The sequence below is a fragment of the Oncorhynchus tshawytscha genome, linkage group LG11, assembly GCF_018296145.1.
Source record: "Oncorhynchus tshawytscha isolate Ot180627B linkage group LG11, Otsh_v2.0, whole genome shotgun sequence".
Taxonomy (NCBI): Eukaryota; Metazoa; Chordata; class Actinopteri; order Salmoniformes; family Salmonidae; genus Oncorhynchus; species Oncorhynchus tshawytscha.
In genome coordinates, this window is record NC_056439.1 from 29,017,474 (window position 1) to 29,035,621 (window position 18,148).

General features: G+C 41.5%; 1 protein-coding gene across 2 annotated transcripts; it reads right to left on the reverse strand.

The window, feature by feature from the left end:
• Nucleotides 1–573: 573 nt before the first annotated feature.
• On the reverse strand, nt 574–6,867 carry enpp4 (ectonucleotide pyrophosphatase/phosphodiesterase 4). Of its 2 annotated transcripts, none has more exons than XM_024437181.1 (8): nt 6,727–6,867; nt 5,042–5,300; nt 4,580–4,864; nt 4,201–4,320; nt 3,923–4,121; nt 3,658–3,828; nt 3,301–3,570; nt 574–2,994 (listed from the first exon to the last, which is right to left on the reverse strand). In XM_024437181.1, the coding sequence occupies exons 1-8, from the start codon at nt 6,849–6,851 to the stop codon at nt 2,894–2,896; spliced, it is 1,530 nt and encodes a 509-aa protein (XP_024292949.1). In that variant the 5' UTR covers nt 6,852–6,867; the 3' UTR covers nt 574–2,893. The 2 variants fall into 2 exon arrangements, with proteins under 2 accessions (XP_024292949.1, XP_024292950.1); XM_024437182.2 differs by lacking the exon at nt 6,727–6,867 and adding an exon at nt 6,275–6,430.
• Nucleotides 6,868–18,148: the final 11,281 nt, after the last annotated feature.

The window sequence follows — 18,148 nt, forward strand, 5'->3', positions numbered from 1 at the left end:
TTGTTTGTACAGATGAACGTGGTACCTTCAGGCGTTTGGAAATTGCTCCCAAGGATGAACCAGACTTGTGGAGGTCTACAATTTTTTCTTTCTGAGGTATTGGCTGATTTCTTTTGATTTTCCCATGATGTCAAGCAAAGAGGCACTGAGTTTGAAGGTAGGCCTTGAAATACATCCACAGGTACACCTCCCATTGACTCAAATGATGTCAATTAGCCTATCAGAAGCTTCTAAAGCCATCACTTCATTTTCTGGAATTTTCCAAGCTGCACAGTCTACATACACTAAGTTAACTTCTGACCCACTGGAATTGTGATACAGTGAATTAAGTGAAATAATCTCTGTTAACAATTGTTGGAAAAATTACTTGTCATGCACAAAGTAGATGGCAAGTCCTAACCGACTTGCCAAAACTATAGTTTGTTAACAAGAAATTTGTGGAGTGGTTGAAAAACAGGTTGGAGTCATTAAAACGCATGTGTATGTAAACTTCCGACTTCAGCTGTAGGTAGGGGGAAGCGATAGCGGGTGGGGGTGGAGTCCAAGCATTTTGAAAAATAATGATACAATGTGTACACTTTATACTTTTATTTGTCCTTCAATGACAATATGAGCAGAAACACAGAGGACCAATTCAGTAGCCACCTGGAGGTGGGACTTCAACTGGTTCGCATAGTAATAACACAGTAACAGCACAGTAATCATAGTACCCACAGTAACAGCAGATCTTCGACTTCTCTACACAACTACAATCATTTAATAATGGAAGATCTGAGCTTTCTGGAAACAAACCACACAAAATAAACACGTGCATAAAAAGATTTTAAAGAATAATAAAGACATTGGGACACCCTTTCTCAGCCGACACACACACACTGTAGCTTGAAGAGAATCAAACAAACACAAAACAGTAAAGTTCTTCAATGACTTATTTTTAGATAAAGGACCTGGGGCTTCATTTATAACCGCTGCGTAAATGTATAACAAAATCTGCGTGCGCTATTTCTGAAAACGAATACGAAAAAAATATTGAGATTTATAAACTTGGCGCACACCATACATACACATATGTCCAGTTATAAATCCGAACCATCCTAAAACTGTGCGTGTGTGAACGAGCATTATAACGGCACCAGTCACCATTTATGGTGACAATAACACCTTTTATTTGCTGTATAATTTGGAACTAATGGAATTAGGCCACGACAGTTTCTAAAAAATAAATAAAAAGGGTAATGGCTAATTTGATCACATTTCTGTAGAGGTGTGGGCAGAACGTTTTGATATTTTGCAGTGACTTTTTCTAAATAAACATGCTTGCTGCCTAAAGGGAGTGCTATACACTGTGCGTTCTGCAAGATTGATTGTTTATTTGAAACCATTTAGAAGTAAATGCTACAGCAAAAACTAATTGTTCAATATTTTGTTTTCAATAGACTGCATTATCTCCTGCCTTGGTAAGTATAGGCTCTGATTAATTATGCTATGATGCTGCAATACTGTAGCCTACTGTCAAAAATGTTACATAAGCTACCGGCCTATTTACAGTGTTGGCAGAATGTTTTAATAATTTGCAGTAACGTATGTTGTATTTGGCAAAGGACTGACAGTGTATGGAAAAAAGGCTAATTGTTGTGGACCTGTCAGCATAACGTTTGAATTCAACATGTTTTGCATAGACTTTTCCCTCAACCGAAATATGCTGGACTGCCAGCCAATTCTGAAACGTTGTCTAGGCTACAAAAAAATTATAATACAGTAATTTAGGCTACTGCAATCATTAATAAAATAGTAAGGAAATAGATTCCTAGGTCTAATTATTTTACATTCCAAAAATAAAACAGATTTAGGCTTTTCTCACTGACAGCAAATGGCTCCTGGCAGCCTACTTTCAGTACATGCCTGCTTGCAATAGAAAACTTTAACCACTAGATATTGAGCATATGCATGGTCTAAAGTTTGTGGGGAGTTAAGCACATTCTCAAGTCAAGTTCAGTTTATATAAATGCCAACTTTTTCATGAAAACTGGAGCATGCATGTTTTGGGGTATTCTTTGTACTTATGCAACGTTTTTAAATGCGGCCCCTGAACATGAATCTAACAGCATAACAGGTCTCCTTAACACTACAGGAGGCCATATAGTGCCAGTGCTATAGCTTAGCTCAGAAAACACACATTACTAAATAAAATCAAATTAAGTGACTAACAGAAACATAGCTTCAGTCCGGTTTTTGACTCCACTCCCTGGCTCAGTAGTATACAGAATATCTCATAAAACCCTTAATAAAACCTATATAACAACTTTACAGCATGACTGCTGTTCGATATACTACTGCAATATAGCGGTACTCTTAGGAACTATATCCTTCAATATTCAGATTTACCTCCCTTTACTAGAATCTCTTAAACATAATGATGAATAATTCTTTATGATTGTCTGCAAATCTTTCCAAATTAACTGAGATTTTTTTTTTTTTTTACATATATAATATGTTATCATTATAGGTGGCTTCTATGTATATAGACATATTCAAGTAACCCCAGTTTGTTTCTACCAACTGACTGTTCTCTTTGGTGTCTTATTTTTTATTTTTAACTATTTGTGGTTTAATATTTGTTTATTTATAGTTCATGCATTTATTTGAAAATGGCATGAGTATGGTACCACAGAGAAAGAGGAGTGTGTGAATCTGAAATCTGACAACTGCTCTGTTTAGTCTCATAACAGAGTATGGCTGTGTCTGAAATTAGACACTCTTCCCTATTTAGTGCAAAACATTTGACCAGAGTACCGATTGGTTGTTGGGAGCATGGTGGTGATGACCTGGTTGGATGTGATATGACGTTCTGATCTGTGATTGGTCAGTCTAGTCGAGCTGGGAGTTGATTACTCTAGTCCAGCAAAGGGTCATCATCATCATCGTCCTGTATAGAGAGGCGTTGGAAGGGACGAGAGGATGATTGATGCCGTGGCCTCCACAACTTGAAGAGTCCTGACAGAGAGAGAGATCAACTCAAAGTTTATTAGTCACATATAAGAGGATACAGAGGTGTAAACGGTATAGTGAAATGCTTACTTGCAAGCTCTCCTCAACAGTGCAGTACAAAATATCAATAATAAAAAGTCAAATATTAAAGTCAATGACAAAATATAAAAGTAGTATATAGAAAAAGAGAGCGAGAAAGGAAATTTAAAGGAGCACCCTTCTCTCTCTCTTGACCATTACAAAAACTACATAGTTCACTTAAAACATGATGATACTGCAACGTATATATTACAAGCAATACCGCAGACTAACCAGTGAGTGTGGTGAGAACCAGCAGTACCCCCACCACCAGTCCCACCACCAGGGGGATGTCGACACAGTCCTCCCCAGCCAGGAAGCAGCGTGCCTGGGACAGGGATCCGTTGTTTGGTGCTGGTGGAACCCCAAGCAGCTGACACATTATTGGGTAGACATCAACACTCTGTAACAGCGGGAGACGGTAACCAGGAAGGAAGCCTGGGCCCACTGCCACCAGGAAGGGGTGCATGCTGGGTAGAGTGTTGTCATAGCCGTGGTCTCCCACTAGAGTGTACACACAGAGACAGACGGTTATATATATATATATATATGCATGCATGCGTGTGTTTGGGTCATGTGTGAAAGCCTTACGACGTGGTAGCCCTCCCCTCTGTACGATAGTCCATCCCTCGTCAGCGACTAATATGATTGGTTGAATCCTGTCATTGTTCCTGTAGTGCAGCCTATCAGGAATGTCCTTCTTCAGGTACGCAGTCATGTGGGTATGGCAACCACTCAGTAGGGAAAACACAGCCTTGGGGTCTGACACACACACACACACACATTAACCAACCTCTCCTTTAACCAGTTACAAACTTTTCACTCATAGCAATTGTGTGCGTTTGTGTGTATACACCTCTGTTGGGTATGATAGCAGCGATAGGAGTTAGGTCTACTACTGAGTAGTTGTCAGGGTGCAGACAGTCATCCAGCCTGATGATGCGATCAGTGGAACACTGGGCCATTCCATGGTCACTGGTGATGATGACATTGACATGCCCCCACAACCCTGCACGCATCAGCTCTGACATCAGCAGACCCACATTGTCATCTACCTGTTAACACACAGTTCAAAATCAGTAGAACTGAGCACAATATAATGCAATGTAATATTGTGTGACACACGTACAGTACCTCTTTAAGAGCCTGTCCTATGTGGGTGGTGTTGTCTGGTCCATACATGTGACCTGTCCTGTCTGGCTCCTCCCAATACAGAGCTGCAAACGATACTGGCCCCTCCCCTTTACCCTGGCCCTGGAGAGAGGAATGGAGAACAAATGAAGATGTCTTACTCAGGCCGTTTACCATTGGGAAAAAAATGGTCACACTTCCCGTCTGCTTAAGGGGTTGCTCTCCCATAGACACCAATGCAATAGCAGTTGGGACTGGTCTTCTTAGTTCATTGACTGTATATGAACCATAAAAGATTAGGGAGTGGGATGTCTCACTTCCATCTCTGAAAGCACTACTCAGTGAAAACAATAACTGGGATTATGGGTCAGAAGTTACATACCCCAGTCAGCCAGTCAGTGACATTGGCCAGGCGTTGACTAAAGGTCACGGAGGGGTTGTAGGGCATGAAGTGAGTCGCTGTTCTGTTCCTGATCGGCAAGTCTGACCCCGGCCACATGGCCACACCCGTCTTGTACCCACAATCCAGTGCAGTGACCCAGAGGGGTTCAGCTTCATTCCACCAGAAAGGGTCGGTGTCGTTGAAGATAGTGAAGTGCTTATGAGTCAAGTCGTCATACATATTGCTAGCTATGACGCCATGAGACTCTGCATACAGACCTGTCACCTGGAGGGCATAGAGGGAAGAGGTTAGCATTTAGGGGTCATACAAACTGCTATCGAATTCCCATACTACTTATTTAGTAGGCTTTTTGGGTATTCAACTTCTGAATTGTTTGTAGTACACCATCCCCTCGATAACTCACAAGGGGTTATAGGTCTGGGGTGAAAGGTTATATATTACCAGGCTGTAGTGGTTAGGGAAGGTCTTGGTGATGAAGACATTAGTAAGTTGTTCCACCAGGACTCCCTGCGAATACAGCAGCTTTAGGTTGGGTAGAGTGAACCGTTGAAGGTAGTCAGCTCTGAAACCATCAAACGACACGAGCAGCACCGGAATGGGGGCCGCAACACCTGCGTCACATCTTTTTCCACTTCTTGTCTGCCCCACTGAAGCAGCCAATGAAGCGAACGTAAAGAGGAAGTACAGCAGGACTAACATCCTGAGAGAGAAATAGACCAAATTAGTGTGTGGAGTAGACACTTTAAAGCATAGGAGGTTGGTGGCACCTTAATTGGGGAGAACAGGCTCGTGTTAATGACTGGAGCGGATTATGTGGAATGGTATCAAACACATGGTTTCCAGGTGTTTGATGCCATTCCATTTGTGCCGTTCTGCACCATTATTATGACCCTCCTGTGCCTCCTGTGGGGGGGTGCATCTGCTTCAATCAAAAGTCTACGCAAACTTACCGAAAGACCAAATTTGGTTTGTGGCGTAGACACCAATAAAACCTTGTTATACATGTATTCCAAGCTTAAACTTTCTGTAAAAAGCTCCCTCTCTCTCTGAGGGAGACGCTTCCCATTCCAAATGTAATTTTCTAGTTTGTGTTTCCATTAGATGAAGTTAACCATCTTTCTGAGGAGAACAGAGAGGGCTCTGATCTTTTACACTTCTGTGAAATTTGACTAATATACTGAATTAACGCTGATGTGATCTGGCACAGGCTCACCCGACACACACAGGGCTCACAAGACACACACCTGTGTTGATTGTCAAACAAGTCCCAGTGAACCTCACCACCTATATGCAAAGTGTGCAGACTAGTGTTTAACATGGACATCATATGACAACCTTGGGACCAAGATAATGGACCTAGCTAGCTAGATAATCAGGAAGTCTTGTGCTGTCCCGGTATGACATGACACACTATAGTTTGCAAGCTAACTAGGTTTATTGACACCACCCCGTTCACATCACATATCCCTGACAAGACAGTTGATTAGCTCTCTTGCTGTGTAACGTTAGTTATCTAAGAGTTGACGACTTGTACTCCAAGCTAAAAGTAAGCTAGCTAACTAGCTACCTCTGCCAGGTAGCCGACATTGAATATTTACTAACGCTGTTACCCAGCCGGCTCAACGATTGCGCAAGATCGTCATACGAACCTTGTTTGTCAACAATTCTACGTACCTGACAGCTTTCTCATTAGATTGTCGTTCTATGGAGGTGCTCAGTCTACGTTCCTCCAAAAGCAAAGTTTTGGTTTTATATATACCCGCTTTCACTTCCTTAGCTAGCTGTTGTCATTTCAATTTCACAATGGGCGCATTCGATTATGCTGAACCGCGGGGCAACGGAAATATGCCCGCCATGTCATTGGGTGAAAGCGGGGAGGGGGGCACGCCCCTCTCAAAATCGAACAGTGATCTGCGCCGCTCCGTCATTTTGTCAACAAGGTAGCATGGTGCATCGTGCAGAAACATACATCTATTTTCCATAAAATAAGTGTTTGACATTTCTAACTACCTTTCATTGCGAAGGCAGATAAATCGTTTTTATCAAAAGCAATCCCTTTTGCATGGGAAAACACAGAAGCCTACTAATTACTACTACGTGCTTAATTACCTCACTCACTTAATTACCTCGTTTTGAGCCGACTTGTCCATGGGCTTTGAACCGGGAACCTGCCCGGGAGGCAGCCCAGTTCCAAATCGAATGCATCAACTTTCAGCCGATGCAAAACACGCCTACACGGGCGACTAATCATACCCCACAATGACAATAATCGTAAAATGTACTCAAATAGAGGCGTTCCGTTGACAAGCACCTCAGTCAACCAATCGTCATTTAGAAAATGTTGACAGCAGTTTCACACCCACAACAGATGCTTCCTGATTGGTCCAGTGGACAGAGGGCTGATCTACAAGTCTCTTCTCCTCTCTTCCTCTCCCCCGGAGAATGTCATTTGCATAAATCCTAAAATTCTCTCTCCTTCTTTTGAGATGGAGGCAAAGAAAGAAGGCGCGAGGAGAATTACAATTGAGTTTTCCCCACTGTCTCTTCTCTCACGTCTTCTCTCTTCCTTTCCTCCCCTTACAAAAATGTACCATGGTGATACTATGGTACTTTCATTCACACCATGCTGCTACTATGGTACTTTCACTTATACCATGGTATAGAGCTGAATCATGGAAATGTACCATGGTCTTAGCTTTGATGTATGAAGAATGATAAATGGTACCAGAAATTATCATCTTTATTAATTGTGCGTTACCATAGTATAATGGCAGTATAATGCAAGAAATAAATAACCCACCCCCAAGGTCAAAAGAGGTAGGTTGGTCTAATCTTGATTAATTTATATACCAGTATGGGCAAGTTTCGGATAAAGTCAGAGGCAGGCTACTATTGTTGGACCTAGTTTGTTTGTAACATCACAGAAAAAGGGAAATAGTTGCTGTGAAAAAGGGATAATGCTTTCTGTATGAATAGTACCGTTTTTCGCTCATGTTTGGGTTCCCTGTGTTGCCAACCTGCAATGTGGGAGAATGTAAAATATATGCAGTGGGGATTTTAGCATGTAAATCTTGGTGGGGCAGACTTAACAACAAAAATGATGCATGTCAGCAAAGTCTCTACACAACACAACACTGAACGTCACTTTTGTTTTAAGCCGACTTCGCCATGGGCTTTGATCAGGGCACCTGGCTTCATTTATAACCGCTGCGTAAATGTATAACAAAATCTGCGTGCGCTATTTCTGAAAACGAATACGAAAAAAATATTGAGATTTATAAACTTGGCGCACACCATACATACACATATGTCCAGTTATAAATCCGAACCATCCTAAAACTGTGCGTGTGTGAACGAGCATTATAACGGCACCAGTCACCATTTATGGTGACAATAACACCTTTTATTTGCTGTATAATTTGGAACTAATGGAATTAGGCCACGACAGTTTCTAAAAAATAAATAAATAAAAAGGGTAATGGCTAATTTGATCACATTTCTGTAGAGGTGTGGGCAGAACGTTTTGATATTTTGCAGTGACTTTTTCTAAATAAACATGCTTGCTGCCTAAAGGGAGTGCTATACACTGTGCGTTCTGCAAGATTGATTGTTTATTTGAAACCATTTAGAAGTAAATGCTACAGCAAAAACTAATTGTTCAATATTTTGTTTTCAATAGACTGCATTATCTCCTGCCTTGGTAAGTATAGGCTCTGATTAATTATGCTATGATGCTGCAATACTGTAGCCTACTGTCAAAAATGTTACATAAGCTACCGGCCTATTTACAGTGTTGGCAGAATGTTTTAATAATTTGCAGTAACGTATGTTGTATTTGGCAAAGGACTGACAGTGTATGGAAAAAAGGCTAATTGTTGTGGACCTGTCAGCATAACGTTTGAATTCAACATGTTTTGCATAGACTTTTCCCTCAACCGAAATATGCTGGACTGCCAGCCAATTCTGAAACGTTGTCTAGGCTACAAAAAAATTATAATACAGTAATTTAGGCTACTGCAATCATTAATAAAATAATAAGGAAATAGATTCCTAGGTCTAATTATTTTACATTCCAAAAATAAAACATAGATTTAGGCTTTTCTCACTGACAGCAAATGGCTCCTGGCAGCCTACTTTCAGTACATGCCTGCTTGCAATAGAAAACTTTAACCACTAGATATTGAGTAATTTATTATGGTGAGCCACATGGGCTACTAACAGCTTACTCCACAACATACAGGTAGTATTACTTCCTTAAGTACAGTATACATATCTCCCTGGCATATTACATCATGCAACAGCATACAATACATTTTTGGACCGTTGTGCTGTGCTCACTTGCACAGGAAGGTGGCGCGGCAGTCCTTCTTGAGGGCAAATTTTGTCATCAAAATCTGGCATTCTCTAGATTTATGTTGCTTTCAAGACAACTGTGAACTATGAAAAAAAACAAGGTTGAATCATGACATCGGTGATCTACAGGTCAGAGCCCTAGAAAGAGGCTCAAGTTCCCGACTTAGAATTCCGAGTTGGATGACCGTTCAAAACGTATTTTCCCAGTCGGAGCTCTTTTTTTGTTGTTGTTCCCAGTTGTCTTGAACTCACTGAAGTCCGAGATTTCCCGGTTCTGAGTTTCCAGTTGTTTTGAAGGCGGCAGAAGTCATGCTGGATTGACTGAGTATTGAACCTTTTCTGGCCTTTAAAAAAAAATCTTAACAGGTGGGGCTCTGCCCTGAATGATTGGTCGCCACTGGAGATATGGTAGCCTAATCTTTTGCATTTTGTAATAATGTACAGTATTTATAGTCAAGTGGGTTTTGTGCTTGTTTCAGCCCGCAGAGGAAGCCGCTCGCTCTAGTGGTTTCTTCACGCTCTATCAATTCAATTTCATTCAAAAGGTGTTATTGGCATAGGAAACATATGTTTACAATGCCAAAGCAAGTAAAATAGATCATAAACAAAAGTAAAATAAACAATAAAAAACGAACAGTATGATATTATGGGGTAACTAGTCCCCCCTTGTCTAATTGATGACACAAAAAAGCAACATTTGGAGAAAAAAAAAAATTGTTCACAAAAATAACATTTTTTAAACAAAAAAACAAAAAGCGCTTTTATTGATAAATATGATCTAGCAGAGGTAAATGGCAAATACTAAACATGTATGCTGTCTATATTGCTTGTAATTGATATAAGTCAACATCTAAGTATTAAGTATTTTTACATAAATTGTTATGGCTGTTTTTTTTAAACCCAATAATGTTGTGGTTCCATCAGTCCCGCAAACATTGGGTAAATAACAAAACACCACACAAGGGTTAAACATGACACAAAGTTCCAAAGGAATAGATACATTTCAAATGTCATATTATGGCTATATAAAGGCTTGTAACGATGTGCAAATAGTTAAACTACAAAAGGGAAAATAAATCAACATAAATATGGGTTGATTTACAAGGCTCTCGTCAGTGAGTCAGTTGAATGAGAGAGCCAAGCCAACTGAAAGCTAAAGCACCAGATAAACAAAATATTTTAAATGTTATCATCATCACGCTGAGCGAGTTATGAAGCACAGGCTATAAAACACCAAGTTAAGCAGAGTATAATTAAATAATTGTTGTTATTTTTTGATGATGTTTTGATTGTTTGATTATTTTATAAAAGTCAGTTAGCATAGAAGCTAACATTGGCTAAAGTTAGCTCCAGTCAACCTAGGCTGTCATCATGTCTATAGTACCAACAGAGTGTAAACAAAGGGAAACAATGTAACTTGCTGTTTTTAAGGATATGTTGAGAATGACATGATGAAACTGTATCTATGCGAAAAAAGATGATAATTAATACCTTTATACAAATTATTTAGTATGTTGGCTATTGTATAAGAGTAGCCAAGTCAGTTGAATGAGAGCCAACTAAAAACTGTATTGAAGAGAGAAGCACCAGATAAACTAACTATTTTAAATCTTCAAGGTTTCAGATTTTCTTCATTCTTCTCACCATACCCTATCCAGGTCCCAAGGTTCAAAACGTTTTGGGGATCGGTATCGTAGGCTAATGCGATTAGCATGAGGTTGTAAGTAACAAGAACATTTCCCAGGACATAGACATATCTGATATTGGCAGAAAGCTTAACTTCTTGTTAATCTAACTGCACTGTCCAATTTACAGTAGCTATTACAGTGAAAGAATACCATGCTATTGTTTGAGGAGAGTGCACAATTCTGAACATGAAAAGTGATTAATAAACAAATTAGGCACATTTGGGCAGTCTTGATACACCATTTTGAACAGAAATACAATGGTTCATTGGATCAGTCTAAAATTTAGCACATACACTGCTGCCATCTAGTGGCCAAAATCTAAAATGCAACTGGCCTGGAATAATACAATATGGCCTTTCTCTTGCATTTCGAAGATGATGGTACAAAAAATACAAAGGAATGGTTGTTTTTTTCTTTTTATTATCTTTTACCAGATCTATTGTTATATTCTCCTAAATTCCTTTCACATTTCCACAAACTTTAAAGTATTTCCTTTAAAATGACACCAATAGTATGCATATCCTTGATTCAGGGCCTGAGCTACAGGCAGTTAGATTTGGATATGTTATTATAGGGGAAAAGGGGCGGATCCATTAAGAGTATACAGTCGTGGCCAAAAGTTTTGAGAATGACACAAATATTAATTTCCACAAAGTTTGCTTCAGTGCTTCAGTGTCTTTAGATATTTTTGTCAGATGTTACTATGGATAACTGAAGTATAATTACAAGCATTTCATAAGTGCCAAAGGCTTTTATTGACAATTACATGAAGTTGATGCAAAGAGTCAATATTTGCAGTGTTGACCCTTCGTTTTCAAGACCTCTGCAATCCGCCCTGGCATGCTGTCAATTAACTTCTAGGCCACATCCTGACTGATGGCAGCCCATTCTTGCATAATCAATGCTTGGAGTTTGTCAGAATCTGTGGGTTTTTGTTTGTCCACCTGCCTCTTGAGGATTGACCACAAGTTCTCAATGGGATTAAGGTCTGGGGAGTTTCCTGGCCATGGACCCAAAATATCGATGTTTTGTTTCCCGAGCCACTTAGTTATCACGTTTGCCTTTTGGCAAGGTGCTCCATCATGCTGGAAAAGGCATTGTTCGTCATCAAACTGTTCCTGGATGGTTGGGAGAAGTTGCTCTCGGAGGATGTGTTGGTACCATTCTTTATTCATGGCTGTGTTCTTAGGCCAAATTGTGAGTGAGCCCACTCCCTTGGCTGAGAAGCAACCCCACACATGAATGGTCTCAGGATGCTTTACTGTTGGCATGACACTGGACTGATGGTAGCGCTCACCTTGTCTTCTCCGGACAAGCTTTTTTCCGGATGCCCCAAACAGTCGGAAGGGGATTCATCCGAGAAAATGACTTTACCCCAGTCCTCAGCAGTCCAATCCCTGTACCTTTTGCAGAATATCAGTCTGTCCCTGATGTTTTTCCTGGAAAGAAGTGGCTTCTTTGCTGCCCTTCTTGACACCAGGCCATCCTCCAAAAGTCTTCGGCTCACTGTGCGTGCAGATGCACTCACCTGCCTGCTGCCATTCCTGAGCAAGCTCTGTACTGGTGGTGCCCTGATCCTGCAGCTGAAGCAACTTTAGGAGATGGTCCTGACGCTTGCTGGACTTTCTTGGGCACCCTGAAGCCTTCTTCACAACAATTGAACCGTTCTCCTTGAAGCTCTTGATGATCCAATATATGGTTGATTTAGGTGCCTATATATGGTTGATATCATTGCCTGCGAATCCCTTCTTGTGCAAAGCAATTGCCTGTGTTTCCTTGCAGGTAACCATGGTTGACAGAGGAAGAACAATGATTCCAAGCATCACACTCATTTTGAAGCTTCCAGTCTGTTATTTGAACTCAATCAGCATGACAGAGTGATCTCCAGCTTTGACCTCGTCAAAACTCACACCAGTGTTAACGAGAGAATCACTGACATGTCAACTGGTCCTTTTGTGGCAGGGCTGAAATGCAGTGGAAATGTTTTTTGGAGATTCAGTTCATTTGCATGGCAAAGAGGGACTTTGCAATTAATTGCAATTCATCTGATCACTTTTCATAACATTGTGGAGTATATGCAAATTGTCATCTTACAAATTGAGGCAGCAGACTTTGTGAAAATGTATATTTGTGTTGTTCTCCAAACTTTTGGCCACGACTATACACTACACTACTATACTATGTGTGATGTGGTTTTTCACTATGAGCTAAAGGGGTTTAAGAGAGTACTAGGCCTAAGCTTTTCCATTGCAGAGCAAGTAGTCAATGTTGCATTATGTAAGTACCATGAATTACGTTTTTGGTCACTTTACCAAAAAAAAACAGTGGGACGCAGACCATCATAATACATTGTAAACAACTACCATGCTTTCATGTTCCACTACATGCTGCTAGTACAAAACCATGGTATTTTTTTCATTGTACTACCATGGTTAATTTTTGTAACATGTACAGCCAGTACTATGACAAAAATAAGTTTATACCATGGTATTTCCTGCCATGGTAGTGACCAAAAAACCATGATAGTACCATTGTATTTTTTTCATGATACTACCATGGTAAAAAAAATGTAAGGGTCCTCTCTCCTCTCGCCTTCACTCCTTAGGTGAACTCTTTCTCCTGGTTCAAAGTTCCCAAATAATCACAGAAATGACTGTTGTTGGGGACAGCTCTCATGTGCACACAGGGCCCCTAGGTCATTTACAATCTCATCAACCTTCCTTCCTCTTTTCCTCCCTCTCCCACTTTCTCCCTCCCTTCCTTCCTCTCCAACCTCCCGGCCCTCTCTCCACCTTGTCAGAAGCGCCTGTTGCATCGTGGCGAGAACATTAACATGGAGGAGCAGAGTAAGAACATTTATGAGATCCCCTGGACAGAGACTCAGATAGCCCAACGGAGGTTACCTACTAGAACCAGAACCAGTAGTATGAGATGCCTAGTGATGTGGTGAATGATTCTGTTTCCTAAAACTTTACTCTATCCCCAGGCAACGGAACCGGTCTAACGGTGAAGTACGAGATCAGGAAGCCTGAGAAAGGCACCTATGGTTCCTCTGCCCAGACGGGAGAGCAAGAGCAGCTCCTCCAGCTCATCAGAAGATGAGGAGAACCCTTTGAATAACCCTTTTTGGTTGCAAGTAGAACCCTTCTGGCTCCAGGTTGACACCTTTTGGGTTCCATGTAGAACTATTTCTATAGTGTGTGGAACCCAAAGTGTTCTTCCTGGAACCAAAGACTTCTACCTGAAACCAAAAATGGTTCTCCTATGAGGACATCTGAAGAACCCTTGTGGAACCCTTTTTTCTAAGAGTGCAGTGACTCAACTGACGGACATGGTAGCATGATCGTGTTACTGCTGTGTGTCTATGGTATTTACTGTATTTGAGCATACTGTATGGGTGCTTGGGGGGGGTATGACAGGTATGGTCCTCCTGGTTTCTCTCAATGTTTCTTCCTTTCAGAAAGTTTTATTGTTTAATTGATTGGGCAAGTGTGAGTGTATAGTTGAGGGCTTGACAAAGCGGAGTAGCAGATTGGTTGATGTTTTATAATCCTCCTACGATCTGATGGAGCTCTAACGTCCACTTCACACTTATCTAGAGTGGATTTAACACAACAACACATCTCATTAAATAAAAACACGGTCACTGGTATAACACACACATTCACACCAACTGTTCCCGACTTATCAAGGTGCATTTGAGTTTAATGTGAGTCCCAAATGACACCCTCTTCCCTTTGTAGGGCACCACTTTTGACCAGAGCCACATAGGGTTATACTCGGGGCAAAAGGCTCTGGCCAAAAGCAGTGCAATATAGGGATAGTGTCATTTCAGATCTAATTATTTTGATAAGGGAACATGATCCATCCTGTCCTCATTTTCACTACACTACAATCCCAAAGCACCTCTCCTTTCCACCCTCTACCGCTTTCCTCCCTCTATCCCTCCTCTCCCCCCTTCTTCCTGACACCTCAACCCCCCCGTCCCTATGGCTATTTTTGACTGACACACTCATTTTGCAGAGCACACGCACACAGAGTCACAGTCAGGACAGAAGCTGACACACACACACACACAGCACAACCAGGAGTTGCTGGGTACAAGATACGTGACTGGGGACAGACCAAAGACTGAGAACACACACAAACTATTACACACATACACAGTTCTGTACAGGAGAACGTAACGTTATGACTATAACTACTGTTCCCTGAAGGAGGTAAATGAGGTACAACATACTATGGGGAGTCACACTCTCGCAACTTCGGTTAAATGATCTACAACCACGCATGACAAGGCCAATGAAATCCGCACCTCGCTGGAAGCCCCGCCTTTCACATGTGATAAGTGTGAGGCTCAGATTCATTCGTTCAATTTAATATCGCTCTTCACTGCCCAGGAACAGGCAGTGCGGGGCAAAACAGGTGTTTTCCCTCATTCAGTCAACTTCGGTACAACATACTATGAGGAATGTGGTAGTTAGCTGGTATATGAGGTAGTTCTAGGGGTAGTTAGTTTAGTACAGAAGAGTAATATGTGGTAGTTAGCTGGTATTTGAGGTAGTTCTAGGGGTAGTTAGTTTAGTACAGTAGGGTCATTATAATATCATAGTAGTGTGTCCAGTGAGGTGTGTAATTAAATTGTTCTTCAGTATTGAAGGTGTGTAATGAAATTGTTCTATATTATTCAAGGTGTGTCTGGTGTCCCCTTACAAGATCCTCTTTCAGCTCCACACAGATACACTAGCACAGTCAAGAGTGGGAATAAGATTGTGTGCCTGTTGACGCTGATGTTCCTCAGGTATCCTAAAATGGCAACTAAGAACAGGGAGACCTCTTTGCCAAGTTCTCCCCTTACATCAAACACACCAGGGCAGAGAACAACGCAGGTACAGATACACACACCCTGCTGATCTAGGTGGGTTGCTTGGGTTTGTGTGTGTGTATTCACGGTGTGGCTCTCTAGGTCTGTCTACATTAACTTTGATTGCTCTGTGGTACATGGCCACCTGGGGAGAACTGTTGAACATGGTTATGGTCAGAGTAAAGTGTTTACCTACAGAGAAAAATATGTTAGACACACAAACTAACCCTATATACACAGAGTGAGAGAGAGAGACTGCATTACCAAAAGTATGGGGACTGCTGCTCGAAGAATATCTCATTCCAAAATCATGGGCATTAATATGGAGTTGGTCCCCTCTTTGCTGCTATACACTCTTCTGGGAAGGCTTTCCACTAGATGCTGGAACATTGCTGCGGGGACTTGCTTCCATTCAGCAACAAGAGCATTAGTGAGGTCGGGCACTGATGTTGGCCGATTAGGCCTGGCTCACAGTCAGTGTTCCAATTCATCCCAAAGGTGTTCTATGGGGTTGAGGTCAGGGCTCTGTGCAGGCCAGTCAAGTTCTTCCACACCGATCTTGACAAACCTATCTGTATGGACATACTGTATGGACATACAGATAGGGATGAATTGGAACACTGACTGTGAGCCAGGCCTAATCGGCCAACATCAGTGCCCGACCTCACTAATGCTCTTGTTGCTGAATGGAAGCAAGTCCCCGCAGCAATGTGCATAGGAACATTGTCATGCTGAAACAGGAAAGGGCCTTCCCAAAAACTGTTACCATAAAGTTGGAAGCACAGAATCATTTAGAATGTCATTGTTTGCTTTAGCACTACGATTTCTCTGCACTGGACCTAGTCCGAACCATGAAAAACAGCCCAAGACCATTATTCCTCCTCCATCAAACTTTACAGTTGGCACTATGCATTGGGCCAAGAAGTGTTCTCCTGGCATCCGCCAAACCCATATTCGTCCGTCGGACTACCAGATGATGAATCACTCCAGAGAACGCATTCCCACTACTCCAGAGTCCAATGGTGGCGAACTTTACACCACTCCACCCAAGGCGCGGCATTAGGCATGGTAATCTTAGGCTTGTGTGCAGGTGCTCGGCCATGGAAACCCATTTCATGAAACTCCAAAGTTATTGTGCTGTAGTTGCTTCCAGAGCTAGTTTGGAACTTGGTAGTGAGTGTTGCAACCGAGGACAGATGATTTTTAGGCGCTTCAACACTCAGCAGTTCCATTCTGTGGGCTTGTGTGGCTTACCACTTCACAACTGAGCCGTTGTTGCTCCTAGACGTTTCCACTTCACAATAACAGCACTTACAGTTGACCAAGGTTGCTCTAGCAGGGCAGAAATTTGGCAACCTGACTTGATGACGGTGCCAAGTTGAATGTCACCGAGCTCTTCAGTAAGGCCATTCTACTGCCTATGTATGTCTATGGAGATGGCTGTGTGCTCAATTTTATACACCGGTCAGCAACGGGTGGTTGAAATAGCCAAATCCACTAATTTGAAGGGGTGTCCACATACTTTTGTATATATAGTATATGAGTCTCTCACTAAGTGATTGTACAATGTACACACATATATTATGATTTCAGTTTGTGTGTGATATGGGGGTGATACACATGTTTATTTCAACATTATAAAGAAACCCTTTAACAATTCGTAACTGTGTCACGTTGATCTGAGCCTTGCTGTTGGAAAACCACATTAGTGTCTGACTTTCATGTACCAATTCCGACTTCACTCCTTGAATTTCGCCTACAGTTGTTTTCTTTAGCCATACCACTCAGTGCTGATTTTGGCAATGTCATCTCGCGGAATCTACCTTTAATTATAAAGTCACATTCTCCCTCCAGATTCAGAACCTTCTGATTTAAACATTTTCTAAATTTAAACCAGGAAAAAAAAAGCTAGAAAATTCCATTAAATGCAGCAGTGGTTTGTAAAGAAAACCAACGAGGGACAAAGTCTATTAAATCGTGGTAGGATTGCATTACTCTAACCATTACTCTAACACCTTCGACTAGCCAACTTTACTCTTTGCCCCTCAATCTGACTGGGTCCTGGGAGAAAGTGGCAGTTGGCTAGTTAGAGAACGAGAGCAAAAATGATTAGAAAACTCTGTGTGCGCGTGTGTTGTACATTCCCTTTCGCTGTCTGCAGCCACAAGATTGAATACTGGAACGACTGTCCCACAGGATTCACTCATGCAAACACTGAGGGGGGTTTTCTGTGTGCATCAAGAATGGTCCACCACCCAAAGGACATCCAGCCAGCTTGAGAACTGTAAGGAAGCACTGGCGTGAACATTGCAGTCCATCCCCTGAAGAATTGAGGGCAAAATGGGGTGCAACTCAATATTAGAAGTGTTCCTAATGTTTTGTACACTCTGTGTAGATCATTATTCAGATATACATTTGTCTCTTTAATTAAGCTATTTGATTAGACTGACTCCTTAGTTATTTAACACTGTCAATATGGTACCTTCAACACTTCTGTGATTGTATCAAAATGGATTATCATCCAATAGCCCCTTGACAGAGGAATGCAGATTGCTAAGAACAAGTGTCTCTAGGTATCTCATGGGTGCTGAAGTGCAACTGGGCACGAAGGTCACATCTCGTGACCTAGGGCCTAGTTTCTTT

Coding starts and splice junctions, on each gene's coding strand:
- enpp4 (XM_024437181.1), bottom strand. CDS start 6,851: ATGATTAGTCGCCCGTGTAGGCGTGTTTTGCATCGGCTGAAAGTTGAT. Junction 4,321..4,579: donor TCACTGACTGGCTGACTGGG/GTATGTAACTTC, acceptor TCCTCTCTCCAG/GGCCAGGGTAAAGGGGAGGG. Junction 2,995..3,300: donor GGTTCTCACCACACTCACTG/GTTAGTCTGCGG, acceptor TCTCTCTGTCAG/GACTCTTCAAGTTGTGGAGG.